The following is a 24,925-nucleotide window of genomic DNA, read 5'->3' as shown; positions in this document are numbered from 1 at the left end:
TGGCTCCCACTCAAATTAAGTCTGATTCTAGACCTAAGGGGGTTGCATCATTTGAGTAAAAGCAAGCAGGTAAACCCTGACAATTCCACCCTCTATCTTTTTGTTTTTTTCTTCATTGTCATTTGTTCTGGGAACAATGACACAATGTCTCCCAGAGATTCCCTCCGGACTGGGCCATAAGCTCCTCAGTTGGTTCGGTTCCCGGGAGCTCATGCGAACCCCCATCTCTCCTGGCTGGTAGCTGACTGCTGAGAGGGAGTGAGCAAGGAGTGAGCAGCCCGGTCCTGAGGCCAGTAATTTCCTTGGCCAACTAATTTCCCATTTGTGGGCCTGAGCTGTCTTAATTCAGTGTCAAGAGGTTTCAGGTAAGAGATGAGGAGTACCATGAGGAAATCAGATTTTTAAAAATAAATAGCCTCCATTTACAATGCTTGGTGTCAGTTTATTTATCTCTTGTAAAAATAAAATACAGTGTGTGTGTGTGGGAAAAAAATAAATAAATAAATAAAGCAAAGCTGTGTCTGAGTGCTATAAATAAATAAATAAATAAATGGCCTTTCTAGTGCTCTCAGTCAAGGGCTCTAAGACAGAGTTTTGTCCTTTCTGAGGTCTTCTGCACACAGCTAGTGGAGGACACTTCCCCCTTCCAAGAAAGGTTCCAATGGTGTTTCTCCTGGCCCCTCCCTAGGCGAACACCACTCGGAGGCAAGTACCAAGTCTGGAGCTCAACACTGAAAGCTTTCCTTCTGCTTCCCAGCAGCCCGTTTTAATGCTGCATGCTCTTCACTCTGTGGTCCGATTTCCAGGTTGAAGAACCATAAGATGATTACAGCCAGGAGAGCCCTTAGATGTTACCTAACATGGCCTCCCCTGTGTGGGTGAGAAGACTGAGCGCCACTGTGGGAAATGATTGGATCCGAGGATGGCACAGACCTCGGGGCAGAGCTGGGAGCAGCTGCCAAATCACCTGGCCTTTTCCCTGCAGAGGCTGCCTCTCGCCAGGGACTGTGCCTTCAGCTGGATTATGCAAATTTGGGGCCAAGTTCCCTTTTAGTCCCTAAAGGATTTAAACTGGGCATCAGGGAGCTGTGGGCACCCTATCGCCCGCCTCTTTCAGCAGCACTGGAGGAGGCAGCGGCCGTCAGCACAGCACCAGCTTGCTTCCCCAGCAGCTGCCTGGGACCAGGAACCAAATAGGAGCTCTAACGGTTCTAGGACTTTATGAATCTACATCGTTATTACTGTCCTTCTCACAGCACATGAAGTTATAGTCTATCTCGCCAACTGGTCTGTGAGCTCCCCAAGCAAGGGAACCGCATGTTACTTCTCTCTCAATCCTTATGTGTCAGGAGCGCGATAGTACTGCAGTAAATGAACATATGAGTTTAGGTTTGGAAGGCCTGAATCTGAATCATGGATGAACCACTTAGAGGTGTGTAAACCTCAGCTTCCTGATCTGGATGAAGGAGAGAATGATCCCCGCCTTGGCCAGCTCACAGGTCAAGCAGCTAGTGCTTGGCACACAGTAAATGATGGTCCCAGCACATCAGGGGGCGTGGGAACTGTAGGCTCTGCATTTCCCCATCCCTTGTTTCTCCTTGGTCCCCTAGGGTGTCACAGTCACCACAGCACATGAAGTGGAGAATGCCTGGAAGAACAGTAGGGGTGAAGCAAATTGTCCTTGCCTCCTGGAGACTCCTGGAGGCCTGGGTCAGCGTGCCCTGCTTGCTGCGCTTATGTCACTGCCCAGCCCTGCTTCCCCCAGCCTAGCTCGGGGCCCTGGAACGCTCCTTTGGGACTTCCCTCCTCCCCAGCCCCGGCTCCAGCTGCCATGGTAACAGGTTCCAGGGTGACAAAGGAAGTTGCTCAGTCCTGTTTCCTTCTGGTCCTGTCAAGGAGGATTTTCAGACCTCACGGACTGCACTACTCTCCACCTACCTGGCCATCTTCTGTGTTCTCACTCAGGTTGAGCTCAAACTTCCAGCCCTGCCAGCAGGACCATGTGTACCAGCCTGACCACTTGCGAGTGGAAGAAAGTCTTCTATGAGAAGATGGAGGTGGCCAAGCCGGCCGACAGCTGGGAGTTCATCATAGACCCCAACCTCAAGCCCAGTGAGCTGGCCCCCGGCTGGAAGCAGTACCTGGAGCAGCACGCCTCGGGCAGGTAAGAGGAAGGCTGTGGCGGGCTGTGGAGAGCCCTGCGGCACAGCCCTGGGGGCTCCTTCCAAGGGGAGGCAGAGATACGTGGAGCCCCATCCTGGGGTCAACTCAGGCTAGAGGGCAGAGAAGGAGCTGCCAGGTGAGTCGAACTGGCCTTGGTTCTAATCCCAGCTGTACCACTGACTCCTGGATGCTCCTGGCAAATTGTATTCTGTCTTTGGGTCTGGGTTTTCCAGGGTAAATAAAGAGATGTAATTCTTCAATGCCTTTGCAATCTCTGACATTTTACATGTTTTCATATTTTCATAATTTGTTAAAGATTGGTAGGAACTGAGCGGAGGAGGCCATGAGGTCCACTGGGGAAAGCCTTAGCTCTGGTCCTAGGTCCGTTCAGTCAACTCAGTGCAATTAGATTTGAATACAAAAAACACTTATTGTCCACCTGCCATGTTCTAGAAACTGGCTCTGCAGCTAACTAACTGTGAACCTGGGCAAGTCCTTTTCCCTGCGTGGTCTCAGTTTTCACTTTTGCAAAACCAGAGAGTTGGCCTTGGGTGATCAATCAAGTCCCTTCCAGTTCTTTTACATATGGGTCTGTGACAAAAAGCTTTGGGCAGGAGTTTGGTAGGTCCTTAGGGCCCAGCATCACATACATTATAGGAGCTGCATGTCTCTCATAAAGCAAGGAGTCCTTGAGGTCAAGACGTCCATCTGAAGCCCACATGCCTCTCCCTCTTCTAGAGCATGGCTTGGGGTTGGGGCCTGAGAATTCCCTGCCCAAGATGCCTCAAGCTCATCTCCAGGATCTGTATGGGCCTCTTCCCTGGGTCCATTGAATCAAGGACAGACAGTAGCCCTAGGCCCCTGCGGAGGGCAACAGGGGGCTGTGTCCTGGGGGTGTGGACACACAGACTGGGCTGTTCACACATGCTTGCATGCTAAGCTCCTTGTGGTGCTGGGGGTGGGAACAGAAGGAGGCAGGCCGTGGGTGAGGAGCTTACACTTGTACTCTTGCCCCAAGAGCTGCAAATATTAGAGTGAACTTGCCTTTGGGACAAAAGTCAAGAGAGGCAGAGGTTGGTTGGTTCATTTCAATTCAAATCCATTCAAGAGACATCTTTTGGGCACCTGTTACAGGCTGGGTCTCGGCTCTGTCTCTGACTAGCTGTGTGTGCAGAGGGCTCTCTTTCTCTCAGTGAAATAAAAGTTTGACTAGATGATCCTAAGTTCCCCTCCTACTAGGTCTGATGCTTTGAGATTTAAGATCTGAGGTGTGGCTTGAGGGAGGGGAAACACCTCTGGATTGGCTTGATTTAAAAAGGTGCAGAAGGAGGGGACTGAAGACGTGAAGCTCCGGGCTGGCTGGTGGGAGGGGCGCAAAGGGCTGGAAACTCAGGTGCAGGGGTCCAGGGGTTTGGGGCTGAGCTCCATAGGCTTGTGGCCCCTCTTGCCTCAGAGACCAGCTGGTCCTATTCCTGGCTGGTGATCTGTGGCTCCCAGCTGGCCTCAGGCAGGGCTGGACTGGCATCACCCTTGTGCATATCTGTGCAGCGGCTCACCCTACCTGTAAGCATTGTAACCCTGGTGCCCTGCAGCTCTGGCCTAGCACAGGGAGGCAGGATGGAGGGGGACACTCCCCTTCTGGCTCAGGCCCAATCAGGATGCTCTGGCCTGCCAATCCTGCCTTGGGCTGCACTGGGTACTGTGCTGCGCTTACGTTGTCTGTGGGTCCCAGGGCTCAGGGCCAGGCTTGGCTTCATCTCCACCCCGCTGCGCTGCGTGGTGCTTGGCATACAGTAGGTGCTGGGTGGTGTCTGTTGGACTGAAGTGAGTTCCTCATCAGAGGTCCTTCAGGGCCATCAACAGGGATCCCATAGAGGGTCAGCAGTGAGGGCAGACTCAACCCAGTGGACCCTGGACTGCCTGTAAAGCCTTGGTAACAGGGGCCTGGAAGAGCTTTATCTCAGGGATGGAAGGAACTGCCACTGGACGTAATGAGTTCTCTGCCACTGAAGGGGTGCCAGCACTGGGTGGGCCTGAGATGAAGCCTAGGTCATATGCGTCCCAGGCCACTTCCCTCCGTGTTTCCTGAGGCTGGAACTCGAAGGGGCCCAGGTTAAACAAAGTGGCCTGTGTGTACGGAAATGTACGTGTGTGTATGTGTGTGGAGGGGGATGCAGACCAGGATACACCTTTCCAGTCTCTTCTGTGGGCCTGAAGTGGGGTCTAGGGATGATTTGTCAAGGGACAGGAGAGTGTTCTTTGCGAAGGTGCAGGGACCAAACTGTGTAGTCCTCCCCCTGCTGGTGCGCCACCCACCCCCCCGTGCATCCGGTGGATTCTTGGTGATCTGTGCTTGGGACCGCTAGAGGCATCTCTTTGCCCCAGAACAGACAGGATGCACGCGTGAGATGTGTGGTCATCCCCCTTATCAGACTGAGGTCTGACAGAAGGATGCTTATTGGACACGATTATCCTGCATTGCACAGACGAGAAATAAGGCCCAGATTGGGGGGAGTGACCCCGTGCAGCATCCAGACCCAAGCCCTGAGAGCATTAGGCTTGGGGGGACCAAGGCCACGGGAGGGCCTGCAGGAGGCAGGCTGGAGAGCACTGCTGGAAGCCAGATGGCTCCAGCGTCTGGCTCCTGAGGATGCTGCTGCGGGCCGAGGGGAGCTCACCAGGAGGAGGCGGAGACGCCGGCTCAGGCACTAATGTACCCAGGGGGCGGTAAACACTCCGCCTCAACTTCCACGTATAGGCACGCAGGGCTCCTCCTTTCCAGGCTCCTCCAGGCCGGCTGTGGCTGGGAGGGAGGCCCACCTTCTCCATCCCTGCCTCCTTTCCCCGCAGGTTCCACTGCTCCTGGTGCTGGCACACCTGGCAGTCGCCCCATGTGGTCATCCTCTTCCACATGCACCTGGACCGCGCCCAGCGGGCGGGCTCGGTGCGCATGCGCGTCTTCAAGCAGCTGTGCTACGAGTGCGGCGCAGCGCGGCCGGACGAGTGGAGCATGCTGGAGGAGAACATCGAGAGCCTGGTGGACAACCTCATCACCAGCCTGCGCGAGCAGTGCTACGGGGAGCGCGGCGGCCAGTACCGCATCCACGTGGCCAGCCGCCAAGACAACCGGCGGCACCGCGGCGAGTTCTGCGAGGCCTGCCAGGAGGGCATCGTGCACTGGAAGCCCAGCGAGAAGCTGCTGGAGGAGGACGCGACCTTCTCCGGTGCCTCCAAGCCACGGGCCCAGGAGGGATCGGGCTACAGCTTCTTCTTCCTTCGCTGGGGCCTCTTCTGGGCCTCACTCTGCCTGCTCATTGTCTACCTGCAGTTCTCCTTCCGAAGCTCCACCTTCCTTTAGTGGAGCTGGTTGAGGGTGGGAGGAGGGTGCGTGGGGGTGAGAGTGGGGATGCGGTTCTGGTCCTGATTCTGCTACAGATTCAATATATAACGCTGGACAGCCCAGTTACCTCTTTGGACCTCAGTTTATTACTCTGCAGAATGTGAGTTGCTCTAGGAGATATTTAATGATCCTTCCATTAAAATTTACAGTGATGGGGGCACAGGGAGAAGGGTCTAAGGTGGATTTAGAACTCTCCAGGTTTGGTGTTAGTAGTTATCTCACAGTGAGGTATCTCTTCCCTCCACCTCCTCCACCTCCATCTCTACACCTCCTTTTGCTTCATTTCCGTATCCCATACCCCGTTAGGACCCCGTTAGGACCCCATTAGGACCCCTGATTCTCAAGCTCATCTTCAGCTGCTTCTGAGCGTCCTACCATGGTTCCCCTTGGGGCGGGCAGTGGCCCCCCCAAAGCAGCTTCAATCAATACTCAGTGCGTCCTGACTCGTCCCTCTCCTTGAGAGCCAGTTCCCACCATTCTGAAAAGCTTCATTTTTTACCCTGGCATTAGAATCTGTTTGTCTGGAATTATTTAGAGCTGCACTGTCCAATATGTTAGCCATTAGCCATGTGTGGCTAAATTTAAATTAATTAAAATAAAATGAAAAATTCAGTTCCTCAGTGGTACCAGGCATATATCAAGTATCATATATCAAGCCATATATCTAGTAGTGGCTACTGGTAACCATATTGTACTGTGCAGATATAGAATATATTCACAGAAATTTCTATTGAATAGCACTGGTCTAGAACTTGAAATTCCCACTTCAATGTATTTTGTCTCATAAAATAAGAGGTGGGTACAGGTTTAAAGGCGCAGCCTGAAGCCTTCTGGGGGCAGGGACAGGTGGGGTGGGGTATAGATACACAAATAAATATGTAACCTCTGTGCTCTGTCAGTTGATTAGAATCTATGAGTCCCAGTGTTGCCTAAATTTATTTCCTGGGAAGGAAGAGCTGTAGAAATTCACCATAAGAGGATGGCTGTGTGTGTGTGTGTGTGTGTGTGTGTGTGTGCGCGTGTGTGTCTTGGTTTGGGGCCTGGAGAATATATTCCTGTGCTCTGCAGAAATGTGTGAGCTGTGGCACCACTACTTACACATGATGCAGTATCAGGTGTGATATTGCCCTCCTAGATGAAAATACCTTGTAGAAGATTCTATAGCTGTCCTAGATCCTGGAGATGCTGAGGGAAAGGGCAGATGAGGCAGATCTGGGATCCTCCAGGTGACAGTGGGGCTGTGTGTCCATTCAGAGGGTGTGATGACCAAGGGGAAGCATGCACAGTGGAGACAGCACCTGTCTCCCAGCCCCTCCCCCTTGCCCAGTCCGCGAGACTGCCCCATGAGGGGGAACGTATTTGCTGTGCCTATTCCCTCAGGCATAGCTGAGACTTGGGCAATTTGATTCATGGACTGACATCAGATGACCCTGTGCTTATTATTATCTGGAATAGGAAAAGAAACTGTCCCATTCACACCCCTAATTGTTCTCTGACATTCACACCTTTCTATAGCTCATCTTTAGAGTTTCTACCCCAAATGAGACCTGAAAACTGAAGATGAAGTTCAAGGTGGTGCGTTTGTCTGGTGGTGTGTTTGTCTGGATGTGTTTCCAGAGATGGACTGCTTTGGACACTGTGTCCCGCCTGTCCGCTTATGTGCAGGCTGGCTTTCCTCTTCTCTGGCTTTGGCAGGGAGCTTCTGGTGACTTGTCCGGATTCCTCTAGGGACCGAGAGCTAGGCAATCTGGAAGAATCTACCTTTCTTCGACTGGGTGCAGTAGAGGTACAGGAAGAGCATCAGGCTGGTGTGTTTGCGAACCGGTGGGCATGTGGGGTTGTGTTCACCTCTGCCAGCTACACAGGATACTCAGCTGGGCCTGTGTAGAGCATGTGCCTCACAGAGTGTTGTTCAACTGCAGACATATGGTGGCTTCTGGGAAGAGGAGTGTCAGCAGGCCAGGTATCATGAGGTTTCCAGAGGTCTCCAACTGCTCCCAGCTTGGTGAAGCAGCACCAGCAGCACCTCTTACTGAAATTGTGGGGTATAAGGTTAGGGGTAGACTGCTCAGATTGTGTCAGGGGGAGAGTCAGGCCTCAGGTGGGTCAGCAAAGGTGAGGCCTCTGCGGTGGGCCTGGGGGTTGACGGATGAAGAGCCACTGAAAATAGAGTGGGGGTGAGGGGGGTAGAGTAGGTGAAGCGAGATGAGATCTGAGAAAAATTCCGGAAGATGAACATCTTCTCCTTCCGCAGCCATTTCTTTTCAGTATATAAATAAATATACCTGTGTCCTCTTCATATTTAACTCCAATGACCCCCTCACTGTCTTCACTTCCCTTTTGACTATTGCCAGGTATTTTTTAATTCCTTCAAAGCCCAGTTTCTCAAAGAGTAGATTATATTTATCTCTACTTCTTATTTACTCCTTAATTCGTGGAAATCTCATTTCCATGTCCCTAAAACTGTCACCCCGCACCCCATTGCCAAATCATCTCTATCTCACCTGGTCTCGCTGCTGCCTTTTGCACTTCCTCCTTGAAGATTCCGGGTCAGGGAGGGAGCACTCGCTCCTCGGTCTCCCACGTCTGTTTCCTCTCTGCTGTGATGATATTCTTTCTCTCAGCATCCCTTACGTGCTGGTGTTCTCTGAGATTCTCTCACCTTGCTGGTTTGCTCTCTGTTACATACACCCGCCATGACTTAGGTTTCTACTGCCTATGAACTCCCAGTCCTGATAGCTCCTCTAAGTATTTCTACTGAACTCCAGACCCACAGACCAAGTGACCTGTCCGCTGGGAGATCCCTCAGCCTGACCAAAGCTTTTCTCATCATTTTGCCATCCAGTTTGCTCCTCTTACTTCAGAAATCTGGGAGGTATCTCCTGACCTCTCTCACCACCCTACCCCATCCCGCAAGAATCGGTCACCATGCCCTGTTGAATGCTCTCCCCAAATACCTCTGAGGTTGATCTTCTTTCTTTCCTTCCCATTTACTGCTGCCCAAACTCATCATTTGTGTCCCTTGCCTCTGCAGCCTCCTTCATTATTATCATGCCTGTAGCCTCCCCTGCTACAGCCCACCCTCCACACTACCACTATCCTGGGGTGATTTTCTAATAATCGGATATGATCGGCTTTCTCCCCTGCTTGTGCTCTTTCCTGCTAGTGGATAAAACTTAGTCTCATTAGCCGGGCACACCTCATTTCCAGATACTAACAATACATACCGTTTATTGAGAAGGACTCAAGAAACACTTTGCCAGAGGGCAGAGGCACCCACTAACATCTGGATGACAGCTGGACTTCAGGCCAGCATCTGAAGACAGGGAGGGAAACTGGACTTCTAGAAACCTGGAAACAGAAATGTCTGAAAGATGTGCAAAAATTGTCTGCCAGCATGGCTGACAAGGTGTTTAGGAGAGAACTTTTGCTGATACTTGGTGTGAGATTAACCCTGCGGGTGTGGACGTTTGTCACTGTGATGTGGAGTGAATATTTGTTCCTCGTCTCTCATGAGGCCTAGGTGACCTGTCAAGAGAGGCCCTTTCTTACTACTCTTATTCTTTTGTTTCTGTGCATATCCTGTAACTGCATCTGTGTTATAGGTATTACAAGAAGGCAGTGCCCTATAACCCTTGTGTGTGTCTTTGTGCTGATTTTATACCGCTGAGTAAGCGTATATGGCTTTTGCTGGTTGCTGGTTGGCAGCTGCTTGCAGAGTACCTGAAGAAGAGGACGGTGATGCAGGGAAAGGAGTTTGTGCTGAGACTCAGGATATCTGGGTACCAGTCCAACAATATAGTGGAGTGAGTCAATATAAACCCATTATCAATTCAGGAAAAACTGCATGGAGTATATCCTATGGTTATACAGCGGTTATCCTTCCATTTTCATCCAAATGTCAATATCTATCTACTCTGGTCTATTTTATTCCTGGTCTGTCCTAAGTTCTAGGATTACAAAGATAATTAGACATAGTCCCTGACTTGGAGGGCTCACAATGTATGCTGGTCAGTGCTAGGAAAGGGAACAACTTTGTCATAGCTGGAGATGAGGGGTCAGAGATGGTTTCTTAGACCAGTCATGCAGGGGTATGTTTTGTAGAAACGGTCAGGGGGTCAAGGATGGGGCTGATAGGGAGCCAAGGGCATCCCGGGCTGAGAGAAGAAAAAAGAAGACCCAGAGACAGAGCCTATTTCATGCTCAGGAAGAGTAAACAACCAAGTACCAGAAGAGAGCAGGACGGAGCCCAAGAGGAATCTGGCAGCACCGGCGAAAGAGGGCAGAAAAGCAAGGTGGGCTAGACTTAGGTAAAGACAGCTCTTTTGGCTCAACTAAGGAGTGAGGAGGGAGCATGAGAGACATTTTATTATCATTTTTAGAACTTGTCTTTAAAAGCAAAAAAAAAAGGTAGTGCTGAACAGCAATCCTACCCTTGTGTCTTCTACAAACATTTGAATGCCTACATATTTTATACTAGGCACTATGTATGTATTAAAGGAAGCATTCAGTTTCCCCCTCTTTCTGGTCTTTCTCCATCCATCTTTCTTTCACACTCAAGGGGCTAGAATAGTCTCAGTTCTCATCTTTAGGTATAGCAATGAATGAGCTCTTCAGGCGTGCTGTGGGTAAGGAGAATTTGGGCTGCAAGTCCCAAAACTAACAACTGTGGTCAAACACCACAGAAAGATTTGTTTATTCAATGCTGAAAATCCAGTCAATTAACTAATTGAATAATTAGTGAAAGTAGACAATTTGTTTCTGGTCTTAATTGTTCAAGTATGCTGAATTCGGTTGAGAACAATTAGAGTACTGCTGATTTTCCGTTTTGCTTTTTTATTCCTTTTTGTTTGTTTCTACAATAAAAGTGAATTACTTTCTTATGATTTAAATATGTGTATATCCACATTCATTATATACATATCGTAGTTCTTTAAACAAGAATAAATGTCCCTAATAAAATAAAATATATAAAACTTTTGATTATGTATGCTTATGTGTGTGTGTGTGTTCATATATCAAAGTGTTTATATAAAAGATGAGAAAGAGAAAAGCATCCTTGAGAGCCGGCCTGGCACTCCCAGCTAGGCTATGGTGCTCTCCTGTTGAACATAACTCCACTGAGCAGCAACCTCAGACCAGACCACTCTGGGATGATACTAGATCAAGGCAAGCATAAGACCACTCTGTAGTCACATCTGAATATAGATAAGAACACAAACATGGTCCAAACCACAAAAACGACTTACAACCCCCTATTCTGGCCACTATGAGGGGCTACTACCTTACCAGTCACAGCTTTAGCTTGCTTCCTCTCTGTCATCTCACCTTCTAGATAAGAATCATTAAGATTTCCAATCATAAAATAGTCTCCACTTTCTGACAGCCTCCAATCCAGAGCAAAGTCACTCACAACCTTCCCTCACCTGACACATGCCCCAGTGCTAGAGTGTGCCTGTTCTAAACCCTCTTACTGAGATTCTTCATGGTTCCCAAGGGCATCCTCCCTCTTTGCAATGAGTCAAAAAATCCAACTTTGTTCAGTGACACGTGTGTTTAAATTTAAAATGGGTGTTTCTAAATCTTAGGATAAAAATGAAATAAAATATATTTGCAGTTTATTTAGAAATTAGGGAGGAAAGCATCACATATAAAAATTATATCTGTTTTAATGCTTCTTAGTTCTTTAAAAACTTATTTCACAGTATTGTTAGACTTTTAAAAATTGTTTTCCCATAGAAAGTTATACAACAAATGTCTATTCTAATACTGGTTATCTTTGCATCTTTAGAAAATACATTTTCATTCACATTCTTATATCTATTTCAAGAACGTTTCACAAGTTATTTATTCTTTTGGTAGATGGGGAAGAATTTCACATACCCTCTTTCCTGTCAACTTGGATTTCCAGTTTTGTTAGAATAATCTAGTATTTTATAACTAAATTAATAAAATACTTGATAGCTCATACATTCTCTTTGAAGAATTATATTAGACAAATGAGTTATGCTTCATAATATTAGTTGAAGAATCAACTCTTAAATCATATAGGTTTACTTCTCCTCACCATCTTTATACCAACTGACTCCACTTTTGAGTTCTTTATTTTGATTTATTCTCTTCCTTTCTTACTTTTGTGAGTAATATTTTCAGAGAGAGAGAGAGAGTATGTGACTGGTCTGCCTATCTAAGAATGGCCTTTTTTTGCTCTTATCCCCCCTAAGTAGATTGGCCAAGTATTACTTTTTATCATAACAATCTTTTTTTTTCTCTCAAAACTTGGTAGACATTATTTCAATGTCTTCTGGAATTTATTGAGGTAGAAAAAAATCCGTTATCAGCCTAATGTTTCTTTCCTTTTACATTGCCTAATGTAATATATAAAAAAATTGATGCAATAACCTCACAAGTCTTGTAGAGAATATAAGCTGAAGAGTTTCTAAAGTTTTGCTTGTTTGTTGTTTTTTTTTGTTTGTTTCTTGTGGTAACTTTGTCCATAGGAGAGAGAGAGGCATTTACTCTGATTCTTTAGACTGTTTCCATGTATCTCCCCATCAGCCTGAAGTAAAACCCTATTCTCTCCCTACTTTGCATTTGATTATGCCAATGAGGAATTTGCAAAGTTTGGAAGGTTTGCAAAATAGGTCGGTGCACAGGCTGAGTTCACCATCTTGAACCTCAAATTACTAGTTGCTAATTTGTATTTTAAAAATCTACTCCTGTAAACTAATTTGAATATTCACTAGAACAAGATAGTTATAAGTAAATAACTGATATAGATTTAGATGCATATTAGGTGATCTTTAAATAATTATTTTTTAATAATAAGTATTCTTGTCTTTGGATTTGAGGCCCATGCAGATAATTCAGGATGATCTCATCTTGAAAGACTGAACTGATTATATCTGCAAAGACCTTTTTTTTTTTTTTTTTTCAGATAAGGTCACATTCCCAGGTTCTCAACACTGGCGATGACCTGGGGGCAAGGGAGCCCTCACATGTGAGACCTTCTTGGAAGCACCTTGCAAAGGGAGTGAGATTTCACTGCCATGTGGGTTCAAAAAGGTGATTAGGTCAGTGACTCTGAGACTAGCTATAAATGTGACACTGATTATGAGTACAGGTTCATAAGGTTGGAGGGTATTCAGGTTAAATATGAGGATGGTTTGTATTAGAAATGAGGTTTTCCAACTTTGCTTCCCCTTCAAGCTCTTTGTTTCTATGAAACTTTGTTGCAGAATCCTGTTCAAAAAAATAGTATTCCTGCCACACACCCCTCCCCCCTCACCCCCCACCTCACCTCTGCAGGCCCTGTGGCCTGTGTGCAGGGAGCCCAGGACCTAATTTGGGAAGCCTGGGAAGCCCTTATAACACAGGTTATAAAGTGTCTGAAGTTCCTGCTAGTGCTAATTGTTTGATACTATGGCTCAGATAGTAATCTGTATAATTTCCTAGATTGCGACTTCTTTTCAAAGCCAAGGATTGAGTTTTGGTCATTTCTGAATCCCCAACACAGTGTCTGGCACAACGTGCTCAATAATCAAATGTGTGAAGGAAAAGGTTTTTGTCTGAGTACTTCTTTACAGCCCTAGCACCAAGCACAGCTCTCTCTGCATAGTGGGTGCTTTAAAAAAGTTGGTGAAGGAAATACATGAAGGAATGAATACAATCCCGCCCTAAAATTTTAGATGAACTTGTCTTCTACCAGTTGAGCCAGCAGAGGGCAGGAGAGCTCAGTTTAACAACAGCTTCCTCTGGGTGAGCTGAGGCAGCCACGCTTAGCCGTGGCCTTGAAAAGCAGATCCAGTTGTTTCATGGGATTAGGAAATGCACAACCAGAAAAGGATGGAGACACAAAGCATGAAGGCTCAACACATTAATCCCCAAAGCTTTCTCTCTAGGATCATACTCTTGTCAGGGAATAACGTTTTGCTTCAGGCTGATGGGGAGACACATAGATAACAGGGCAGGAACTGCCAATCTTACAACATGATTTCAACCACTTGGGTGGAAGGGATTCAAGAAACTTCACAGAAATAACATAAAACTAAGAGAATCAGAGGATCTGACTCTAATACTAGTTATGTGGGTTTGAGAGAGACCCTTCCTTTCTCTTGAATTCAATTTTCCAACGTGTAAACACAGGGGAAGCACTAGATGCTTTTGAAGGTCCTGGTCTGTGGTTGGGTCCACTTCCGGCCGCAGTCCTGCCTCTGTCCTCAACAATTGGTACTGTATCAGGAAAGCCAATGAAGCAGGTGCTTTGGCCCTGACGGGGCCAAGCCAAGTCCATTGTGCTTGGGGGTCCCCAAGTCAAAGGTGGGAAAGAAGAGAACGGTAAAAGGGAGAAGGAACTGAGCAGAGTGAGATGAGAGAAGAACAGTTGTGGGCGGTGCTTTGTGACTCCATCATTTTCTACAAAGGTGGAGCCCATTCTAGTAGCAGACTATAATTCAGTTCTTAAAATATATAGACCTATATAAGTCAGAATCTTTGCAGTTGGGTCCCAGGCATCTATGTTTTTAAAATGTTTCCCAGGCAATCCTGGTGTGAAGCCAGAGTTAAGATCCACCAGTCTAGGTTACGATGATAGTTTGAGTGTGGGAAATTGGAGCTGTAAAAGGGATACTTCACTCCATGGGGCACTTCTGTGTTTATATAGCCCCTATCATGCCACTTCAAGGTGGGGGGGGGGCGGGTCTCAGGAGCACGCTGAAGAGGAATTTCGCCATCTGTTGTGTACTATTCCAGGAACAGGGCCTTAGGTCTCTGGCCTCATTCCTCAATCCCCGTTGGTCAAGACAGCTCTTCTCCTGCCAACTGCACCGGGAAGGCTCGTGCAAGACCTGAGACTTAACACCTTGTTTTTAGGAGGAAAATAGGTAAAGAGAACTGGGAGACGGTCTCTGGGTGGCACAGTCGGGCAGAGCACAGCTCGATTTCATTTCACTGGGGAGCTCTGAGCAGAAGCCATAGATCAGCAAGTGGGATGCTTCTGGAGAGTCCAATGGACCCACAAAGAGAAAGGAATCTGAGAGGATAATTAGGGGCAAAGTCTCCTTGCTTCTCTCTGGTGAGAGAGGAAATGTTGGAGTGGCAGACAGGGATCTGACATCAGCCCAGCTCTGCACTAACTTTGTAACCTGAAGCCTCCATTCCCTTGTTTGGTTGATATTAACACACGATCAAACATGAAACTATGCAGAGGTGAGTCAGCAGTGCTACTCTCTTCTATTGTGTGCCAGGGACATACGTGTTCCTCATTGGTTGGTGGATGTGTCCTCCCTAGGCCTTCCAGTGAAGTCCCTTATCTTTCCAATGACTATATTAGCATATTCATATGATAGCTTCAGTTAGTTTTTAGCAGATAGGAACAATTACACAGAACAGTGTTTAGGGTTTTTTCCTTTGCTGAAGCTCAGAGATTACTAAGGGATCAATGGATATGTGCTCCTGAAAGTATCAGCTACCTAGGGTTGGGGGTCAAGTGATACAGTCCTCAGTTACCTGAGGTTCACCTGAGGTTCGTTCTACTTACAGAATCCACGGAGACCTCACGTATAAGAAGAAGAATGTGTCTTCCACTAAATCAACATTTTTCAGCAACGACTCTATGCTTCACATTTTTATGGCCTCTGAGGAAAATACAAATATGACAGAAACAAGATTTCTGCTCTCAGTGAAACTCTAGGCTCATAGATGAGACATACAGACTCTCAAGGAACAGGAATGCGAAGTGATCTAGAATGGTCTCTACTAGAGGCACAAAAGACACACCCTTGGACACAGGAGGGGGCCATAGTAATTCTAAATGAGAAGCTCTTGACGTAAAGTAAGCTGTATGATGTTAACAGGCAGAGATGGGTCCAAGGTATTCCAGGTGGAGGGAACAGCACGCACACAGAAGTGGATGCAGGAAACTGCATGGTGTGTACAGGGAAGAGCAGGTGGTGGTGGGGAATGGGAAGGTGGAGAGGTTAGGAGTGACACAGAGCGAGACTGTACAGGACAGTTAGGGTCTGAGGAAACGTGACCGCAGGGCTGATGTGTTTGCATTTGAAATAGCTGGCACTGGGGAGTCACTGAGAGCTTCTGAGCCGGAAAGTGATGGGATAGAGACCAGAGAGGAGACTACTGCAGGAGACCAGGCCTGAGCTCTCATCACTCACCCACCCATGGAAAAAGTTCAGCCCTGGGCTTCATTCAGTGACCCCTTCACCCTTCATTGTCTCAAGCGATCACTTTAGGCCAGGCTTTGTGGAAGTTGGTGAAAGCCAATTTGGCGGGAAAGTCTGGCTTCTCTACCATCAGCAACTCCAGGGGCATGAGCTGGCACTCTTCCAGCTGAAATCCAGCTCAGCAGAAGCCCTGAGAGAATTGCAAGCTCTCATTCTCATGCTCCGTGGTGGTAGGGTTGCTCTAGAAGGAAAGGTCCTTAGTGTATCCTCACCTAAGCACCCTTGCCCTTGGGCAAGAGGGGTCTGCGTGCTCCCTATAGCCTGCCCCCATCCCCAGGAACACATCCCAATAAATCTGCCTCTTCTCCAAGTGATCTCCCAACTTTACTTAGGTCAAAACTGTCCTTTAGGCAGCTATAAGCAAGAAGACAATTCAGCATATATATTCACACTAAAGTGTTAATAACTATCAAGTTTTAACGTGCTACGTCTCCAAGAAAATGTAGAGAAGAGACTATTTTCTAATAGTCTAATAGTCATAGACTAATTCTAAGGGTTGAATTTCAGCACCAGTCTGCTGCATTTCTGTGAGAGATCTTCCTGGATCTTCAGATAATACCCTACAGTGTCCTCAGAGGAAGGGCAGTCTGACTATTTGGGTCAGAGTATCATTGAGGACACTCCAGCTTCCAGAAGTTGGCTCATTGAATATCACCCCTTGGCGCTGGCTGGCGGCCTCCCTCTGGGCAGCAACAACAAAAACAGGACTTTATCTTTTTATCATGTTTTATGGATAAGCAAGCACTTTCACTTACACTGTCTGATCTGGTTCTTAAATCATAATTATAGCAAAAGCAAGGATTATCAGGCCCATTTTAAGCAAGAGAAAACTGAGGACTTAAGTCTAGGGCCTCAGACATCCAGGCCAGGGCTTTTTACACTATACCATGTTGCTTTTCCCCACTGCCTATAATTCTCACTTTATTCTGGCTTGGAAGCAAAATGGTTTTTCACTTACAAAAGGTCCAAGAGAAGTTTTTGTCAGAAATCCACTTCCTGCACTCTCAGAAATTTGTGGAACTTGAAAGCATTTTAGGGAATGTCTAGATCACTTGTTACCAATTGTTCTTCTCATTTCCTTAACTTGAGATCCAAACAAACCATTAGCATGTCTTGTCAACTGTACTTCAAAATAAACTTCAAACCTAACCAGTCCTCAGCTCCTTCATAGCTGTCACTCTTGCCCAAATACCACCTTTTCTTGCCTGAACTAGTCTGGGGAATAAGGTCCCCCAAACAAGCACAAACCACCTTCCCTTCCATGGAAACAGGCCTTGGGGGTTGGCTACAGTAGTCTCGGGTTGGAGGTATGAAATGCCTTTATGCCAAGCCAACCAGCTTGGGTATTTAAAGGAGACTGTGTCCCTTTCATCCTGGCTCCTCTTTTCTCTTAAATGGTTCTTAGACTCCTAAGTTATCTTCCTGACTCTGCTGCTCTCTTACAGTTCATTCTACACTTTAGCAGAAGGCATTGATTTAAAAAAATCAAATCAGGTCAATCCCTTGCTCAAAATCCTCCAGTGGTTTTCTTACCATGGTCTTCAAGGCTCTATGTGATCTGGCCCCTGTCTGCCTTGCTGGTCTCATCTCCCAGCCCTCTCTGATTCACCCACTCTGTTCGAGTTCCCTTGCCTTGTTTCTGATGTTTGAATGTACCAAGCATGCTTCTACCTCAGGGCCTTTGAACAGATTGTCTTTCCACCTGACAAGGAAATATCTTTATTCAGACATTTGCATGGCTAGCTCCCTCGCCTCATTCAGGTCTCTGCTCAAATGGTTCCTCCTCAGGAGGGTTTTCCCCTAGTCATCATGCTTTATACCTTGTGTTAATTCTTAGCAACTTGAACATAATTAATTAATTGATGTGTTTATTGTTTGTCTTTCTCACTAGGACTTTGTCTATCTAGTTCACTACTATATTATGAACCTCTCAAGCAGTGCAGATTCTCAGTACTTATTTGTAGAAAGAATTTGAGTGAATCAATTTTACAGATGGAGAGACTGAGGTCCAGGTGGGGAGGGCAGGTCAGCACCAGAAGCAAGATGCAAGAGCAAATTTTCCTTCTAATAGGCCTGTGAAATACCCGCTGCATCCGGCTTCCTCCCTCATATTACATAAAAGCCAGGTTCTTTTCCAATATAAAGTTCTCAATTTGAGAAACAGCATTTTAACATCACAGTGTGCTCTAGTTTGCCCCTTTATTTTCTCAAACTCAAGCTTGTTGATGATCAGGGCTGGAGAGAACCACAAAGGTTGCCTATCAAGCCTTCTATTTTGCAGTTGAAGAAACTAAGGCCCAGAGAGGAAGCCCCCAGCTGGACTGTGGCAGAACCAGAACTAGAGCCCAGGTCTCTGGACTCCAAATACAGTTACTTTCTGCTTCCCTGCACTGCTTAATATTGAACACCTGATTACTCATAGATTTTATTGTCTCTTACTAAAATGAGTTTTTCCTCCTCATATTGGCAGGTAGTCACACCCAAATGTACATTTCACAGGGAGGTGGGTAATCATATCCCAGTTGGAGAGTAGCACATGAAAGAGGCCTAGATGCCCCCTCGAAGCCCTTGCATCCTGGCTGCAGACTGCTCAGCCAGGAGGTGTCTCTGGCATCCCTGAGTCAGGGGAGGAGGAAAGTTGCTAAACTGATCAACAGCTCCCTCAACCTTGCCACTTCCTGCCTGCGTGCCCTTGTGCGGGGCAGAGGCAGCTGTGCTCTCCGGGACTCAATTTCCTCCTCTGTGAGATGGGGCTAGCATGCCCTGTCATAATGGGTGAGAAAATACTTTGTGAACCACAGAGGGCTGCACAAGGATGGGGTGTATCATTCTTAGTGACCAAGGTCTGGGAAATAAGGTCCCCAGTACAACCACAGACAGCACCCCCCTGCCCCCCTCCAGCCTTTGGGACTTGGGAGCAAGACCCTGGGGGTCGGCTGCAAAGGGCTCAGGTTGGGGAAGTGTTTCAAGTGTCTTTGTGCTAAATCAAACTTTATGCAAAACTTGGCCATGGGGAGGGGGCTTAAGGAAGAATTTGTGTCCCCTTTTGTTGTTCTTTCTTTCTTAAGTGGCTCCTAGACTCCTAACAATTTGAGGATTATAAAACTAAACAAAACAAAAAGCCTGGAAGTCATCTCATCCACAGCTTCAGCACTTCAGCAAAGGTATGAGGGAAGCCACCCAGACTTACTATTCCCAAGTAACTTAAACAGCTAAAGATCATGAGTATTTTTTTTTAATACCAAATCATTCCATTTACATAAAGTTCAAAAACAGTCACAACTAACTTATAATGAGAGACATCAGAAGAGTACTTGTCTCTTGGGGAGCAATGGACTGAAACGGGGCACACAGAAACTTTGAAGGTGATGAAATATTCTATATCTTCATTCCCACGTTGGTTTCATAGGATTATAGGGGTGTCAAAGCTCACTGAACTGTACACTTAAGACCTTTGCATTTTACTGGATATAAATTAGACTGAAATAGACTGACTGAACTGAAATGTTTTCCTTTTAAGTTCTGATATTGCATTGTATGTTGCATTTTCTTTGTTCCTGAAAAATACGGAACGCTTCAAGAATTTGCGTGTCATCCTTGCTCAGGGGCCATGCTAATCTTCTCTGTATTGTTCCAATTTTAGTATATGTGCTGCTGAAGCGAGCACCATGAGTGTTTTTTATGAGAAACAGCTGAGAAGGAAAGAGGAAGAAATGGAAGGAGGGGCTTAAGAGAGGAAGAGACTAGAGGCAGAGACTGGGATAGATATTGGGTAGGCAGAATGGGAAGGGAGGGAGACGTGCAGAGAAGGCAGAAGGAAGCCAGATAGAACCAGACCAAAGTCAGAAAATGACTGGGGAGAGGGAAGTACAACAGAGAGGAATGAGGATAGGGAGTGGGGAAAGAAAGTAAAAGGGGGATTGAATAAGGAAGATTTGGAGAGAGAAATTCAGAGAAAGGTTTGGGAAAGGAGAAAGAGGAAAAAGGAGGATAAAGATGTGGAAGGAGAGGGGCAGGAGTCTGGGGAGGGAAGTAGAAGAGAGCATAGAGCAAGATGGAGGGAATGTTATTTGTTCTTTGGCTGGCTCCTGTTTTAGGAAAATTCTTCTCTACTCAATGGGGCTGCCAAGGGCAAGTCTTGAGTGGAAGAGATGTGAGATCATCTGAGGGTGCCTTGGGACAGTTGGGTTGACATAACTAGACTCTGAACCCCCAGCTATAGGCCTAGGAGGGTTCCAGGATATATAGAGAAAATAACATGCATTGTGTTCTGCAGTCTGAGATCCATTGCTCTCCCGGACTGTTCCAACACATGTGAGTGACTTTTTAATGTCTTACTTGTGCTAAGCCTTGTCTGGGCTCAACAAACCCTGGAAGCTTTAGCACTCCTTGCTGTGCCTTCTCTTATTGCTTTAGCTTACAGACACAAAAAGAAAAGGTGACAATTATTCAAACCATTCAGGACACCTCCCAACCCCTCCTGCCTCTCAACACTGCGGTCTTGGTCTAAGTATTGAGAATACATATGTGATGCCTGGCTGGTGACAGGATTAGTCAAGTTCTCTGCTTCACTTGGTTTCTGGAGATACAGGATTTTTTTCAGCTCTTATGAACCTGAAGCTTATAAAATGTCAGCCCTGGAAGAGCCTGCAGGGATCATCTGGTCCATGCCAGGATATTAGCTGGCCGTTCCTTGATAAGGAATTATTCTGGGGGAAAAAAAGAAAAGAAAAACTACCAGAACTCTGATCAGGACAGCAAACATCTAACTAGACCACAACCAGAATTCCAGAACAGCATTTCTCAAACTTCATTTTTATTTGTGTGGGGAGCAGGGGAGCACCATTGATGCTTTTCTCGCTCAGAGACTTACAATAATGGTCACTTACATTCAGGGGGTTCCTGGACTTCTGTATGTCCAGACTGGGAGTCCCTGACCTAAAACTGCTACTACTAGCCAGAAATCCATTAGAAAACTCAGAGTTGAGTGAAAAGAATCCTAGCCTTGGAATGTGGAGGTCTGGTCCTTGCTCCAGCTGTGTACTATGTGAGCCAGAGAATTTCACTGCCTATTTCTAGGCTCAGTGACTCAAACTCTGAGGTTTAGTAGATGTTTTCTGAGATTTCTTTCTAGCTCCAAGTTTCTAGGACCAAAATGAAGTCAATCTCACTTTTTTTTCCTTCAGCATTTTTTGTCACAGTGGAATGGCAAGCAGACTAGAAGTGTCTCTGCTGCTGAGAAAGAGGGATGGAGGGTGAGTTTAAGGTACTCTTCCATTATAAGGAAAAGTGAAGTTCTTTTCGAGCCCCATTACATCTTAATCTACAAGACTCTTTACAGAGTTAATGGAGAAAGGTGACTTAGTCCTTCTAAAATCCACATTCCATTTTCAAATCTGTTCTTAGAGGAATGCTGATGACATTCACTGTCACAAAGAATGCTTGTAACCATCTCCACTTGTCACACTCATATACTTTTGCATTTGGTTCTCCTAAAATGTTTGAGCATGATGATGGATAGCATTGTCTGGGTACATTTATGTGTGTGCGGCTGAGTGTGATAGTGCATTTGCTTCTCCAGGGGCTGAGTGTTTGAGTGTGTGTAATTAAGTGTGCACATGTGTGAGTGAAATTATGGAGTGTGTATGTGCATAGCACTGAGTGAATATAAAAAGATTGTGTAGATGGTGTGACGTGTGGAATCGTGTGGGCCTGTGCCTGTGCAGGTTTTAATTTTTTTTAATAAGCCACTTTTGATTGTGTAGCCTCCTCTCACCTCTGTGATTGATTTCACGAGGGTAATGGTGCGTAAAAGCGCTGGTGAGATCTGGGGGCGCCTCCTAGTCTGACGTCAGAGAGAGAGTTTAAAAAGGGGGAGACGGAGGAGAGCATACAAGCCGCTTTAGGAGTCGCGAGGTTCAGAGCCGTTGCTGCTGCCTGCGATCAGCTCCTAGAGTTTGACCAACCGCACTCTAGCTCGGCTTCTCCGGCGCCGCCGAGATGCTGTCCTGCCGTCTCCAGTGCGCGCTGGCCGCGCTCTCCATCGTTCTGGCTCTGGGCGGTGTCACCGGCGCGCCCTCAGATCCCCGACTCCGTCAGTTTCTGCAGAAATCCCTGGCTGCTGCCGCTGGGAAGCAGGTAAGGAGACTCCCTCGACGTCTTCTTTCCCCTCTCCAGAACCTCCCAACCTTCCCTAGCCTTGCCTCTGATCCCTTGGGTGAATTTAAGAGGTGCTCCCAAAGAGTGCCGGTGCTTTTCTGGGTCCCTTAGCTACCAAAGCTCACAGGAAAACTTTCAAAGTCCAGAATCCCTTTTTACCTCTTTGTTTCCCCTGATCAGCGCAGTAGGTCACTGTTCAGGTGAGTTCTTTAGCATTCAAGAAAATTCCAAGACCTTGGTAACTGAGCTCGAAGGGATGATGGCATTTATCCCCGGTGCTGACCGCGGGAGGTGCTGACCCAGGTGCTGAAAGCACGGACCTCTGAAGCTGCTACTGTCCTAAGCACCACCTCCCTCCCATGCAGCGGGATTGGGGGCTAACTGGCGCTCTACAGCCAGAACACAACATGTTTACGATTGTGAAAGGTCTCGTTCTCCACAGCTGACTTAGTAAAAATGGTAAGAACTATTCTAGTTTGCCGCTCATGATATGGAAATTGAGTTAAAGAAACTGTTGGCTCATGTTGAAAAACTAACGATCTATTTGTTTCTATGTGTGTATTTTAAACCTACAGAAGCAGAAAACTTGCAGACATTTGAGTTTTTAAAGCTTCTTTGGGTACTTGGTGATTATAACAACAGCCCTTGTTTTTATATCCTTAACCAATTTTAAGTGTGACAGAAAGTGCACAGCTGTGAAAATTAGGGTTTGGGTGTGGTTAAATCTGTTTTTCAAGCAGGCTTTTCCATTTCTTCTTCTCCACCATCCTCATTCTTATCCTCTCTCTCTCTCTCTTTCACTCTTCCTTCCACCCCATACAGGAATTGGCCAAGTACTTCTTGGCAGAACTGCTCTCTGAACCCAACCAGACAGAGAACGATGCCCTGGAGCCTGAAGATTTGTCCCAGGCTGCTGAGCAGGATGAAATGAGGCTGGAGCTGCAGAGATCCGCGAACTCAAACCCGGCCATGGCACCCCGAGAACGCAAAGCTGGCTGCAAGAACTTCTTCTGGAAGACTTTCACATCCTGTTAACTTTATTAATTATTGTTGTCTGTATAAGACCTCTGATTCCTCTCCTCCAAACCCCATCTCTCCTCCCTAATCCCCCCAATCCTCAGTAAGACCCTTGCATTAGGAATTGAAGACTGTAAATACAAAATAAAATTATGGTGAAATTATGAAAAAAAGGATTTTGGTTTCTTATTGAGTTAAACCTTTCTGTTCAATACTATATGATTAACTTCATTTGTGATTTCAGTCAAGTTCTTTGAGATATGCACTCCAAATCTCACAGACATACTGTTTAAAATTCCCTGTGGTAATAAAAGTTATGTTTTAAATGGTAACCCAGATAGTTTGGGTTATTTTAAACATAAACAATCTCAATTAACTCTATGAATTCTAGTTTTAATCCAGCGGCAGTTATTGGAAGGGGCTGCCACAAACATCAATTACATTTTAAATACCCTTAAAATTATATGTTGAAATGAGTATTCGTATTAATGGGTAGGCAGGCTGAAATGTCCAACTAACCACCAGGCTGATATGTAAAATAAGTGATATATAAAAAATAGAAGGGAAAAATCACTTAGAAGTTGGAGGAAAGAAGCTGGCTTAAATAGCTAAAATAAAGTTCTGAGCTTTTAAAATGTGTTTATAGTTTGTGAACATTTATCTAGAGAAGAACATTGCTTTAATATCTTCTTTGACAATCCTCTCTGTAACTGAACAAGGTTAAATGACTGCTTCTGTTTTAAAAGTAAGCTCCTAAATTTTTTTCCTCAGGGGGAAATACCAATTTAATTATAAGATTCCAACATGAGAGTTATGGGTTGCAAGAAACATGTGTGTTGGGTCACCTCAGTGAGTGCAACACTATTGAAGGTATCGGAGTACAATATCATAATTGCAGAATAACGGAAGGAGATATCTCAAGCCTTCTTTTGATTTTATCAAAGTGAGAGTCAAATAAAAATGCAAACAATAATAAAAATAGTCAGTACCTGCTGGCTGTTATTATTAGTACTATAATAACATACTAAGTGGTATTGCTCAAGACAGAGATAAAAACATTGCTAATTTAATTCACAGAGACCTTAAAAAGGTGTCCCTTTGGGGATGTGTGTTTTAACTATCAACTGTATTTCTGAATAACTACTAGAATAAGAAACCAAATATAAACACAGAAACTCAGTGTAAATCCCCATTGTATGAACTTTCTGATGGGAGCATATAAACATCTAAGAGGAATTTTTATTTTACAGAAAATATTTATGTTAGATAATACACATTTTTAATATGAATGTGCTTAGTGGAAGTTAATTCCTGAACAGCTGATCAAACAAGAGAAAATCTAAGCCACTTTACTAAGCTCTGTGAAAACAGAACATCCTTTGAGGTACTGGTGCATCTTTTATTTACAAGGCATTTAGGAGGGAATTAATGTGTCCACTTAGGGGATCTGTCTCTGTTAAATGCCTTATGTACTTCTGGTTACCAACCAACTCAATGGAGTAATAGAATCACATTATTATGATTAAAGCACAGGAGAGAACACAACTTAATAGTTTTCCAAGCAGTGCATAGATTGTATGAATGCCAGGGGATTTTAAGTTTTTAGTATCATCTTTAGTTGTCAGTTCCCAACAGTAGTATGGAAATAATTGGCAAGAATTATATAGTCATGTGCCTATATACATATATATATATATATATATATTCTTCATTTAAAGATTAAGTTGAATGGAACATTTAATCACAGTTAGTTACATTTCAGCCTCATTTTTGCCACCTTCAAAAGTAGAAGGCTGGAGTTAGAGTCTGTCATACAGAGTGAAGTAAGTCAGAAAGAGAAAAACAAATACAGTATGCTAACACATATATATGGAATCTAAGGGGGAAAAAAAAAAGGTCATGAAGAACCTAGTGGCAAGACGGGAATAAAGACACAGACCTACTAGAG

General features: G+C 45.7%; 2 protein-coding genes across 2 annotated transcripts; both read left to right on the top strand.

Moving 5' to 3' along the window:
* The first annotated feature begins 402 nt into the window (after positions 1–402).
* RTP2 (receptor transporter protein 2) lies at positions 403–10,543 on the top strand. The gene is made up of 2 exons (XM_082460921.1): positions 403–2,164; positions 5,014–10,543. Exons 1-2 carry the CDS (start codon positions 2,001–2,003, stop codon positions 5,519–5,521), a joined length of 672 nt encoding a protein of 223 aa, XP_082317047.1. The 5' UTR covers positions 403–2,000; the 3' UTR covers positions 5,522–10,543.
* An 11,144-nt stretch (positions 10,544–21,687) lies between these two features.
* On the top strand, positions 21,688–23,309 carry SST (somatostatin). Its single transcript, XM_082461600.1, has 2 exons — positions 21,688–21,939; positions 22,783–23,309. Exons 1-2 carry the CDS (start codon positions 21,802–21,804, stop codon positions 22,993–22,995), a joined length of 351 nt encoding a protein of 116 aa, XP_082317726.1. The 5' UTR covers positions 21,688–21,801; the 3' UTR covers positions 22,996–23,309.
* Positions 23,310–24,925: the final 1,616 nt, after the last annotated feature.

Source organism: Balaenoptera physalus (genome assembly GCF_965194825.1).
Source record: "Balaenoptera physalus genome assembly, chromosome: 4".
NCBI classification, from domain to species: domain Eukaryota; kingdom Metazoa; phylum Chordata; class Mammalia; order Artiodactyla; family Balaenopteridae; genus Balaenoptera; species Balaenoptera physalus.
This window is presented reverse-complemented; position numbering and strand designations above follow the sequence as displayed.

Bases quoted from the DNA above. Each gene is read 5' to 3' on its own strand.
- RTP2 (XM_082460921.1), top strand. From the start codon at position 2,001: ATGTGTACCAGCCTGACCACTTGCGAGTGGAAGAAAGTCTTCTATGAG. The intron at 2,165-5,013 runs GTAAGAGGAAGG...CTTTCCCCGCAG, and splicing joins GAGCAGCACGCCTCGGGCAG to GTTCCACTGCTCCTGGTGCT.
- SST (XM_082461600.1), top strand. From the start codon at position 21,802: ATGCTGTCCTGCCGTCTCCAGTGCGCGCTGGCCGCGCTCTCCATCGTT. The intron at 21,940-22,782 runs GTAAGGAGACTC...CACCCCATACAG, and splicing joins CTGCTGCCGCTGGGAAGCAG to GAATTGGCCAAGTACTTCTT.